The 12,815-nt window shown below is 44.7% G+C and overlaps 1 protein-coding gene across 4 annotated transcripts in view; it reads right to left on the bottom strand.

Annotated features, from left to right (window-relative positions):
• Window positions 1–3,488: 3,488 nt before the first annotated feature.
• Window positions 3,489–12,815, bottom strand: part of TUT1 (terminal uridylyl transferase 1, U6 snRNA-specific) — a 688,083-nt gene continuing 678,756 nt past the window's right edge. For all 4 annotated transcript variants that reach the window (XM_069645196.1, XM_069645195.1, XM_069645199.1 and 1 more), the window contains one exon: window positions 3,489–6,025. In XM_069645196.1, the coding sequence (XP_069501297.1) occupies window positions 4,485–6,025 (1,541 nt within the window). In that variant the 3' untranslated portion in view covers window positions 3,489–4,484. The remainder of the gene's footprint in view (window positions 6,026–12,815) is intronic.

Here is a 12,815-nt window from a genome sequence, read left to right as displayed (position 1 = left end):
TTAGATGGATCAGTTCTGCTACCACACTTGAAGAGTGGGACAACGTGGGCTGTATTCCAAGAGATGGGCATCACCCCTGTGGAAAGAATGTTACAAAATTCCAGGTATAAGAGGTGAGCCCAGGTGGATTCATTATCCTTAAAGGTATCATTATTGAGGCCATTAGGCCCCGGGGCCCGTGATCGCTTACACTTGGAGATCAGTTTTTGGATGGTATCAAAATCCAATGGGGGTTCCACCTTTCATCTCTAGTTATTTCTAGTTCCAATGTGGGGTCTGCTTTAGACAGGCCGAACCTTTCTTCGTAGAACTTGACCCAATCCTGTTCGGATATTGAATTCGAATGGCAGGTTGCATAATTGGGATCCTGCCCGTTAACCAAATACCAAAAAGCACTCACATCGGCGGTAATTAGGGTCCCAAGCATCTTTTCTGCCTCACATTGAAGCATTCGAGATTTAATCGATTCACAATAGTTTTTATATGATTGCTCGAGTTTCCTAATTAACTCCCTACGAGTAGCCTTGTCATGGTTAGTACCCTGGGTCTATTTAATCTATTTCACAGCACTCGTCATGTTTATTTTTGCATTAGCCAATTCGCCATTATAACAATGAGTATGTCTAACCTGTCAATGCCTTTTAACCCCACTTCCCACACCCAACTCATCTATCATCTGACCGACAAATGACTGGAACTCATTTGCATTAAAGTTAGTGAGTTTCCACTCATAAGTCGATTGATAAAGTGCCTGTAGTATGTTAACATTCAGATGGCGAATATTCAAGTCAGTGCATCTGACTGCGTTACCCGCTACATTAGCAGTCAGTTGGAGCTGATGCCGGCGTTTCCTGATAGGAAGAAGGCCAAACAAAAAGATGGCCTAAGACCAAGTAAAACATCTTGTGGCATGGCCATTTTAGGACACTAGCCACGTTTAGTAGCCAAATGCGGTAAATGTGAATGTGCTTACTAAAAATATAGCAACAATGGTAGAATGGTATCTGCTACCACAAGCTTGTCTTTAGGTACATTAAAAAGTAACCAACATCCCTTTGTTAAAAGTCTAGGGTGATACAAAAGAATCCCCATTGCACTGCACTGAAAGATGCTGTGTGCAATATGAAAAAGCTACCCAAACGGGTAATAGTAAAAGACAAAAGGGAAACATAGCTTCTCAGTACTGACAGTCTAAAGGACTAGTCAGTTTCCCCATGACAAATGAGCAAAATGCCAGGGAAGTACTTCTCCGAAAAAGTCAGGACAGGGTCAGAAACATAAGCAAATTATTTGGGTGGTCCATAGAATATGGAGGGAAAGTTGCCTAAATGAGAAATCCTTTGTAATAGCCATTACAACCAGAAAGCTTTTTAGATAGTATGGGTTACCGATATCGAGAGTCCATCATGGGGTTGAGGGATGTTTGGACTACGAGGGAATAGCCCACACTAAAATAGAGATGGGTGGCCTGTAGCAAAGAACAAAAAGCCTTGAACTGTCTTCGAGAGTTTGTGTTCGCTTGAGGCCATCTGTGACATGTATTATGTTTTCCTCTCTTCGCTGTTGTAGCATTAGGGGTTCTTGTTTGATCGACAGAGTTTGTGGGCATCGCTGGCAATCAAGGCGGTATTTCTTGTCCTCGCCAGTATCATCTAAGTTGCCAAAGACGGCTCACAGACACAGTCATTGCTTGTTCTATATGTGGGCTTAGTGTTAGCAGTACCTGTAATAGCAATTGTGAGTGAGGAGCTTTCTGACTCTTCTCTGAATCATAAGCACTAGGTGCTTACCCCATATTCCTTTACATTTGCGTGGTTACGGGGGCATGTTGTGTGTTATGTATTTACTCACTGTGTGATCTTGCGCACGTTTCCATATCCATTGCCCTTTGTCTCCCCATGACACCCACACACGTGTGAATTGGGGTGTCAAGGAGACCCACTTTTGGTTAAAACCAGATCTCAGTCAAAAACGTGTACCTTGGTAGGCCCTGCCAGAGTCTATGCAGCCAGAACGTCAATTTAGGCCAATCCTCATGGCCCATTCAAACAAAGAAAGACTACAAAATAAAATGGGCATGGTTACATATCTTGGTATCCACATAACCGCCAACTATGGACATTTGGCTACTTGCACTGTACAAAAGGCTACAGAAAAGTAAATGTATAGCCCCCACCAGCCTACTCCCCAAAATACTACTTTGCGGTTGAAATATTTTACCCAGAGACAAAATGGGTGTTCAAGGAGCACTCGTCTTAGTATCAATATGGACTCTGAAAGGATAGGACGCCAAAAGGGAGTTGTAACTGCAGGCGATCCTCAGTAGTTAGTCTCAGGAGGATAGCTCAGGGGCAACACACTCGCCTTGGAAGCAAGATGATGCGGAGCAACACAGGTTCGATCCCTGGGTCCATGCTTAGTAACCTATGGGTATTAAGCGTGTTATAAATAAACAATTTAAATAAAAAATAAAAAGACATTTTTAAAACGTCCCTCTGATAGAAAGTGAAAGTCAAATATTGAATTCTATTCCAATACCTTCACCAGGGGATTTTTGGAGAATCCTCCAAAACGTAATGCTGCCAGGGACATAAGAACGACGCCAGCACCACTGCGCATTTCCCTGTGCCAGGTCTGTGACATGGAAGAGCAGGGGCAGGAGAATGAACGCACCAACACTTGAAAGCACATCTGTTTGTTTGTCAGGGATGTGCTTGCAAATTTGCTAGTCCCTTTTCCTGCCATTAGCAAGGAAACTGCTTCACACTGCAGTGAATCAGTGTGCATGGATTACAATGTTTGCAGGCAGTCCCACTTTTGAGAATCAGTGTGCCCACAAACTGCAAAGGTGCTCTCGACTCCTGTTATCATGGTATTTATTGAGCTTCGGGAAGCAATGGAGCACTTTACAAGTCATAGAGGGTAGTACATGGCGAGGGAAGCAGATCGCAAAGGATCAATATGAAGCGGCAGGGAGCTAGTGGAGAAAGAGATGCCTCCTGTGTGCCTATGATCAAACAAGATTAGAAAACCTCTGTGTGGTGGGGTTGCAGAATTTCTGTAATCAAGGCAATCTACAATTGCACTGTGGACAGAATGTCAAAAAAGCCTCACCACAGCATCATAAAACTATAACAAACTCAAAATTGACAAAAAGGTTGAACATTCACATAGGAATTGTTATTGAGGTTGCACAGATGATGGAATGTGCTGCATCTCCAAAGTCCTATACCCGGAGTGAAGAGTGATAGAGGAAGCAGTAGGGAGAATGAGTGGAGAGTGGAGAGTGCAGATGAGAGATGTGATAAGAGCAGAGGTACTAAGAGAAATGTACAAGTGAGAGTGGGTAGAAAAAGAAAAGGGAGAGACTGGTTTTCAGAACCACTTGACGTATAGAGCTTTATGAAGTTTCTTTCTGATGCCAAATGGTGTGCAGATGTCTTTTAACTGGCCGAATGTGAGAATCCACAGAAATAATTAGAGAAATCAAAGTTGTTCAAAATATTTTATTGCTCCATCCACCAAAAATAGCCACTCTGCATTTTATACAAAATATTTGTCTTGAAAACACTGTTGGTAGAAACAACTCCACTTAGGACGTCTATACAAAGCAAAGCGGAACAATTGATAGCTCAGCCACTGGGATCCAACATTACAACCGCAGAACTGAAGTTGGGCCCCCAAGACTGGGGTCAGAATCACACAAATGAGGTTCCAAGACTTGAGATTAGCCACAGGTTCTGAGCTCTATATATTGGGGCCAGACCCCTATGAATGGTGGCCACCAGAGATTAACTGAGGAGAAAGAATCCTGATGACTTGAGAGCTCTGGGACATTACTTGAGGGTTCCAAGTTACTGAGTGACTCTGGCCCAACACATCCATGCTTCAAGCAGTGACCACAAAAGCTGTTGACTGTGCTAAAGCTGACAAACTGGTGCATTGATTTCTTAGGCATACACACATGCCAGGTAGCCTTTTGTGTGGAAGCAACTGGCTGTCAGAGATATTGTGAGTAGCACAGAAGAATGAGCAACAAGAGGGGGGAAATGGGAAGAGCTGGTAGGCTGATCAGACAAACAAGAGCAGGAAATCGAGAGGGCAAGAGAGCTACAGAGTACAAATAAGCAGGGAACATTCATTAGATAGTGCTTCATAGCATGCACATTGGGACAAAAAGATGAATAAAGGCGAGACGCGAGAGAAAGGCATTCATGGGAAAGTCTGAGAAAACTAGTTGGAAAAAGGTAAAAGGCTGCGACAGAGAAGAGGAAAAAGTCAATCGGTTAAGAGGAAGTAAGATATGTGGTTCAGAGTGAAGCAATGGGTGGGAAAAGCTACACAAGACAAGTGAGAATGAAGACTCACTAGGAGAAATGGATCCACTGCCTTAAACACCTGCCCAGGAAGAAAAGCCACTGGGAATTTGTTTACTAGACAACCTGGGCTACCCTCATTATGATAAGGAATGAAATATTCATTGATCAGTCCATTTTCTCAATGTGTCGCTCCACCATTCTGGGCAGAAAGTGCTCTAAGAAGTGGAAGAATTCCTGGAAAAGGTTGTACTCATCCTGCAAGGGCATGAAGTGGGCACTGGTTCTAGAGTCCTGCTTTGTGCCAACTTGACGGACTACAACAGAGAAGCGCAGCAGTGGCTGTGAAGGCACAGACGTTCCTTCTTGCTGCACAATGGCTTCTGTCACCTTGGCCTCCACCTCCAGATTGTCAATGTCTTGGTTGGCATCAGAAACAGGGCTGTTCGGAGCGGACTTCCGCAACTGTCGTCGCATTTTCCGTCGGCCAAGCCAGACTCGATGCCACAAGTCATAGTGCCAGCTCATTTCCCTGGCCTGGTTCTTCTGACTATCCAACCTTTGCCTCTTGCTGACTGGCAGCTCAGAGTCTCCCTCTTCTAGGGAGTGTTTGCCTTTGTCTCGACACTGAAGACTTTGGGAAGCCTCAATTTTAAGATTAGTAAGGTTACATTTAGTGGCAGTCACACCTGTGGAGTTCGCTTGCACCTGACGATTCTCAAACACCAGTGTTTGGGGAGCAGTCACATTTGAGAACATCAGCTGAGGGTCCTCACAATTTGTACTTTGATTTTCAGCTGTGTTGTTTTGGAGATCTGACATATTGAAAGAGGTCTGGTGAGAAACACAAGAGGCAGTACTTTGGGGATCTGAGCCATCCATAGGTTGCCCAGGGTCATGAGAAACTGTGGTGTGCAGATCCAACATGCCTGCAGGAATCTGACAAGAGTCCTGTGGTTCTGCAGTTTCATCTTGAGTGATGTTCTTAGGAGTCTCTTGCAGGTGAGGTTCTTGAATCCCTGACACCTGGCAATCAGTCATGTTTACTGGATTGCTGGGTATGTCACAAGGCTGCTGAGAAGCCTTGGCTTGGAGATCTGTAACATTTTGGGGGATGTCTAAGAGTACCTGTGGTGTTTCAGCATCACTTGGGTTCACAAGGAGCTTGGTGGTTGTTTCAGTACAGTGGCAGCACAGAAGGTCCTCCAGCACAAACCGAAGGGCAGAAGAGACCTTTTCAGACCACACAACCTGGACGTCCCTTATCCCACAAAGCTGTTTCCGGATTTCTTCTGGCAAGGCAGATACTTTGAAGGGAAAGTGGATCTCCAACCCACTAGGATGCAATTCCCCTGCTACTGAAGGGGCGGGTGAAGACTCTGCACTACCTGAGGGCTGGAAGAGTCGTGTCAGACCCCAAGCTTTACCTTTGCTGGACTTGCGCTGGTACTGCAGGCTGCGGCAGTATTTGGATCCCTCCTGACATTGACGCTGAAGGCGCAAGACTGTTTTTTCATTCACATTTCCAGCCACATTGTGACTCAGCTCAAAAGGATCTTGAATGTTGAGGACTCCCAGCTTCAGTTTGCTGTCAGCAACCTTGGACAAAAAGTCAGTAACAGGCAGTGCACATCCATCCTGCAGCGAAATAACAGTTCCAGCAAAATCAAAGTCTGAGAAGAAGCGAAAAAACTCAGAAAGCAAGCAACCTGCAAATAAGGAAATCGAGAGTGATGTTAGAACAGACGAGACAACCCCAGATGCATATAAGGCATTGAAACTAAGAAGGTTCACATTTACATGAGAAGTAAAGCACAGACTGCACACCACCATGCTGCTGCACTCACATCATGCTTAAATCCAATTTCGGAGATATCCCTTATGACCATTGCATGCTTTAACTCTGCTTTGATTCCCCAGGCCACCCCAAGCTTACCCCCTATGGAGGCATCTCACCTAACTATCTCAAACACCTACCCTACTGAATGATCCCATCCAAAACATCTAGCTCACGGAAGGATTCCCTCTAATAATGACAGTGTTCCCCTAATTATGAATTCCATCCCACCCAAATGAGGGATCTACTTTGAAAGTCCCAACCTCTACCCTACCAGAGGGCATTTTATGGCCACCCAAGCTTTAACCCTATGCAGAGATACCGTTCCTTCCCATGCTTGCAAACTACTGAGAGAGGTAAACCCATTCCATGACTATGGCATAATTTCTTATCCTACTAGGTTTCCACAGGCACTAGCTAAAAAGCCTGAAATCCTTTTTTTTTTTTTTAATTACTTGATTTCAAATAAAATAATAAAGAATACCGAAAATGTCTAACAAGGAAAAAAAGCAAAATTATTGAAAGAATAAAGCACATTCCCTAATTTGGTGGAACATTCAGCATTTTAGAAAGAAGAATAAAAACAAACAGAAAAGTTGGGGCTGATCCCTCCTTTATAACATTGCCTACTCAACTCCTTGCTGTGCTCTTCAGACCGCTGGTTATGGCTTCACACCCCTGATACCATGCTTTGGAGCAGGCCTTACTGTCCCAAATCCTGGCAAACCGACAATCTCTTAGCCTTCTTGGCTCATCTACTGAAGCAGCTGCTGAGGAATCAAAGCTACCTCTCACAAGGGGAGCAGAGTAGAATAGAATATGGGGTAACATATTACTCTGCATAAAAGAATGTGGCAGAAGATGCAGTGTGCTCGCATCAGTTGCAGTTCAAGTAAGAGAAGCAAAACTGAATGCCGATATTCCCTTTTGTGGTGATTAGGCTGCGGCTCAGGTATGCAGATGCTCTCTATGTTGGTGCCCTTTTAGGTAATTCTTCTATTCCCTATGTTACAGAGGGAGGTGGACTTAACCACACGCAAGGCAACAGGGTTTCCTCCAAGTATTCCCTCAATCACCTTTTAGTAGTCATCGGTCAAGGGCAATTATCAGACTGGCAACTGGGTGGTTAAGATCTAGTAGAACAAATATAATATTCAATAAGAAATTGTCCACACCAAGATGCTATGAAAATAAACTATATTCTGTAAGCGTGTGCATCTTTGTTGCAGGTCACAGGTAATTTATTTTAATACAAATGTCCCAATTCAAGTGGACTTTGCAGATTACGAATCTGATGCTCAGTATCCTGGGAGTACTTTAAGATCCAAATCCACCAAGCTGGTGGTCAGTCTGTCAAGATATTAATAGGAGTGCCAGAGCGTGAGCCAACTGGCTGAGTGAGGATACAGTCCTAATACTTCGGTACAACCGAGTGTTAAAAGTAGGCCCAGTGTTAAAGACCAGGCTTATTTGCTGCCACAAAGATCAGTAGGATTAACACGTAAATCCCAAAACACCACAGGAATAGCATTGAGCTATGACAACTACAATTGCATTCCTGCAGTTAACTCTATCAGTTTGTAACACAAATGAACGGGCAAAGGAGTAAATATTATCCACACAGTTTTCATCCGTACTGGTATCGCAAAACACACAAGCTGTCCCTCACAGGAAGCACACCCTGACCCTGTCAAGGCAATCTCTCCCTATGTTGCCGGTGGTACGCCGCCTATCTAATAGGGATAGCAAGAGAAACTGTCCCTCATCAACACTTTATCACATTCAATAAATCATGCTCGGTTAAAAATCCGAAGGAACGAGTGTAAGGTGGGACAATCCTGATTAGAGCATGTTCCATCTGCATTCAAGGGAAGCATGCTACCATAGTGATTTTAAATCGTTATTCAACAACTAGGTGGCAAGCTTATGAAACGTCAGTCAGCGTTCCAGGATACTAAAAGATTCCGAAAATATGGGATTGCCTAAGGACCTCCCTCTGGGAGAGTTTGTGTACTTTAATGACGTGTCTGAAATTCATTTGGCGAACATCATTGTGATCATGATGGGTCTCATGATCTACGTGGTTGACCGGTTTCGATGACCAAAGGTAGCAGGGTCATCTTCTTCAGGGTCACTTAAATCTGGGGTTGGCGCAGCTCCATCACCTATCCCCGGTTTGCAGATCGAGCGGGAGGGAGAGACCAGGGGAAAACCAGAGGCCACTCCCACCTGCTCAACACTGTTTAAGAACAGCCATTTTCTTTATTACTTGCACAACCTAATTGCTGGTGTCTTGTTCACAAGACTTTCTATATGCCCTAATTCTCAGGCAACATTGGGTAAGAGGGGGAGGGGGAGTGTTACGGGAGGTGTGGTAGGAGGTCAGCTTGTGTTCCAACTCCCCTACAGTGTAGGCTGGTCAATTAGCTTAAATCAAAGCGATATAGTCGCATCACATTGAAACCCATAGGTGTTAGTTAATGCATAGTGAAAGGACAACTTGTTTTCTGCACCTATCTCGGCCAGCTGATAGTAACTTTTCAGAAGCTGGGAGTGGTGGTGTTCCGGAAGCACGAAGACGTACTATTCCGTTTCGACAAGATTCCCCGTTCTAAAGAAATATGTGGATGTATCAGATATCAAATATCCATTTCTATGTCCTAACTCTTCATAAGCGGTCAAGCGGCCTGTGGTCCACTAAACCTACCTGCAGGTGTCTTTCTGTATGCCTTATGTCTGTCCTCAGCGTTGCTGTATTCACTGGTGCTGCCTACCAGTTGAGTGCCGGCTATAATGCTTCGGCATTATGTGATGGAAGGGGCGTGGTTACACGCGGTCACCGCTGGGTATTGCACTCACTGTGGCAGACATTTTAGAGCGATGTGGCAACACAGTACATGGGTTATGACTCCACCTTTTATTATGATTGAACCGTTGGTGTGCCTAAAATCACTAATAAGCTAACGCACCAGAATGTGTTTACACTGATGCATCATATTTGAGAATTCCTTTCAGGCTCCTCATCATCTAATACTAAACGCCCTAATGCCCACACAGCAAATATTTTTTTGTTTCAGATCATGGCAAACTAGCCCACTTGTCTAAGTGTTGTGTTCACCTCCATCCTAGTGAAGTGACACTGCATATAGCATACAGAAGTCGGCATAGGGTCACCGTGCCCATTGGATCTTATATGTGGCTCAAGCATTTGGTGTCATCCAAAAGAGTTGGAGGGGGCTTATGAGAGCCCCAAATTTCTTTTAGTATTCCCATCTTTTAATATGCTACCCCATGGTATATAATTCATATCTACAGAGGCAGTATATGTAAGATTCTAAAGAGGCAGTATATGTAAGATATCTTTAACATGGATAGCCAGGTTACAGTGTAGTCGTCTTATGATCGGTCATACCACTCTAGTTCACACAAGATCATCGTGTGCAGGGGCCCCCTGGGGAGCGCTTAATGACGATGCCCTTGTGGGAGCTGTATGCCCTTTAAATTCTCATGTGGCTACTGTCTTAGAAATCATTCAAACTAATGGGGGCTAAAGAGCCCAGTTGTTACTTGTAGGGTCCCATGTGGGTTTCTCATGTCTTAGAAAAACATTGGCATAGATGACAGCGACAGGCCTACAAGGATGGATCTAATCAGCTTGGTAGTACTGCCAAATCGTGCCACTGCACTGCTTCATTGAGCCCATTGTTCCATGTGTCCAGCCTAAATATCCAATGCTGCTCTCTGCGGAGTAGTATATTATGAACGTTTCCACCCTGTCCTGGTTGGTGTATTTTTTCAATAATCGTCCAATGGAACTCTTTTGGACGGTGGCCTTCTTTCATAAAGTGGGATACAAGGGGTGCCATTAGTTTGCCTGTTCGCAGACAGGACTTATGTTCAATCATCCTTTTTCTAACAACTCGGGTGGTCATTCCAACGTACATAAGGTTGCAGGGACAGGTGATCAAATATATTACTCCTGAGCTGTTACAATTTGTAAAGGTCTTCTGTTCCCAAGGGGTCTTCCACCCGATGTCTAGGTTGACACTTTGTCGGGTTTGGGCACACATGGAGAATCTACCGCATAGTGAATGCCCTGTCGGGGCACTACAGGTCCATAGTGTTGGTTGAGTGTGGTCTCCCACCTCATCATGTTCAGGCAATGTTTTAACAAGCCTGTCCCTAAGATTTTGCCTCCGTTTTAGGGCAAAAGAAGGCACTGACAGAGGGTATTTTCTGTGTTCAAAATGGGCCATCGTTTCCTTTATCTCCCTTTTTATCTTCTTAAACAGCGGGGAATAGCTAAAGACAGCTGTTATGTTTTCCCTGATTGAAGGTTTAGGAGGTTGCTAGAGTGTAATCTCTCTTGGGACACGAGCCAGTTTGTATGTAGTATTCACTATGCGTGCCGGGTAAACACGGTTCACCAATTGTGTCTTAAGTGGTATGTGTGCATAGGTGTCAATACCTCAGAAAATGACCAAATGAGAGGTTGTCTCTGAGTGCTTGTGGGTGGTAGCTAAAGTAAGCCAGCAGCGAATTTCGGTCTGTCTGTTTTTTGTATACTTTAGAGGATAGCCGTCCCTCACATGTAGAGATCTGTAAGTCGAGATTGCCGCCAACCCTTTATCTGGTGTAGAAAATCATTGGCGGACGGATATATATGGTTCCTTTCAATTAAGTCCACGTATAGACTGGCCAAACTGGGTGCGAAAGTAGCCCCCATGGCCGTCCCCGAGACCTGATGGTAAAAGATGTTGTTGCACAGAAAATAGTTTTTGGCCAGGGCTATTTCAGCTAGCTGGATCACCCAATGTTGCCTAAGAAACAGGGCATATAGAAAGTCTTGTGAACAAGACACTAGCAATTAGGTTGTGCAAGTAATAACAAACACAGCTGTACTTCAACAGTGTTGAGCAGGTGGGAGTGACCTCTGGCTTTCCCCTTGTGTCACCCTACAGGGGACGGATGTGACCGCTCGATCCACAAACCGCAGGTAGTTGCTGGAGCTAAACCAACCCCAGATTAAAGTGGTCCTGAAGAAGATGACACTACTACCTTTGGTCATCGAAAGCGGTCGACCCATTAGATCATGAGACCCATCCCGATCACGATGATGTTTGCCAAATGAATTTCGGACACGTCATTAAAGTACTCTCCTAAAGGGAGTTTTCTAAGCAATCCCATATTTCCGGGATCTTTTGGTATCGTGGAACGCTAAATGACGTTCCATAAGCTTGCCACCTAGTTGGTGAATAAAGATTTAAGTAAATACCTATGGTAAAATGCGTCCCTTGAATGCATATGGGACATGATCTAATCAGGACTGTCCCACCTTATTCTCGTTCCTTCAGATTTTTAACTGAGTATGATTTATTGAATGTGATAAAGTGCTGATGAGGGACAGTTGTCTCGCTATCCCTATTAGCTAGGCGGCACACCACAGGCCACCTAGGGAGAACTTGCCCTGACAGGGTCAGGCTGTGCTGTCGGTGAGGGACAGGTTGTGTGTTTTATGATACCAGTACGGATGAAAACTGTGTTGATAATATAGGATTAACACGTGGCAGAAAAGAAGTTATTGTTCAACAAAGGTTTATCAGGCCTAGTTACAGGAGTGGGCCAAATCAGGAAAATGTAACAGTTTTTTGGCAACAACAGGATGGCTTCCCTTTGCCGATATCAATCCAGGGTCCCTGGCACAACCAGTTCACTGTCACCCAATCCCTGGTGGCTCTAGGTGTCTCCCACACATCCTTTTTGTTACCTTGGTTCATCGTTGCTTGTTCTCTGCTGCTCGTTCTGAGTGTCCCCTCTTCTGAGGTCCCCCAGGCAGCCAGCACATTAGGTCTGTCAAGGTCGAAGCTGGGGTATATTGTGAACAAAACCTCAGAACTTCCATCATTGGGCTGGAAGTCTGGGGAAGTCTCAAAGCTGGCCTTCTATTCTTGTGTCAGCGCCCTGTATCAGGGGCCTGGCATTGCCCCATCCGCACTGTCCTCCTGCACAAGTCAACATGTTCTTGGGTAATGCCCATCCTCTACACTACACTCTAGGTAGTCTCTGCCATGTGATTGTACCTCTGCCCTCAATTGTCCTATTTTGTTGCTTGGTGGACCTGCTTCTGATCCTCTAAAAACTCTCTTCCAGTGTTTCTCCTAACCTCCTCCAAACTCATTCCTTTATCCAATGTCTCCTCCATCCTTCTCATGAGATCTCCTTTCATCATCCTTTCTCTCGCCAATGCCTTCTCGAAACCTATTGGCATTACCTTGAGACCTTCCTTTCTTTCTCCAATATCTCCTCCAACCCCTGTTAGCGTTTCCTTAAACCTCCTCTGTCTCTCTTCTCCATATCCCCTACAATCACCATACAACAACCACCTTTCCAACCTTTTCTGGGTATTTCCGTCCAACCTCCCTTTTCTCCCTTATATCACCTCCAGTCTGGTTTCTCTTTCTCAACTATACCTACTTTCTACTGTTCTTCTCACCAAACTACAGGTCTCTACTCTACCCACCGTTACTTGCGATTCCTCACTCTTTTCCCATTTCCTGCCTTGTCTCAACCTCCTTTTCGCTTCTTGGTCTTTTTCTCTCTTCTTATACCTGCAGCGAGGTCAACGAATGGCAGAAGGAACAAGTTACTTACCTGTAAGTAGT

The sequence above is a fragment of the Ambystoma mexicanum genome, chromosome 2p (assembly GCF_040938575.1).
Source record: "Ambystoma mexicanum isolate Mex_15411 chromosome 2p, UKY_AmexF1_1, whole genome shotgun sequence".
Classification (NCBI taxonomy): domain Eukaryota; kingdom Metazoa; phylum Chordata; class Amphibia; order Caudata; family Ambystomatidae; genus Ambystoma; species Ambystoma mexicanum.
The sequence above is the reverse complement of the archived record's forward strand: the minus strand, read 5'-3'. Positions and strand labels throughout refer to the sequence as shown.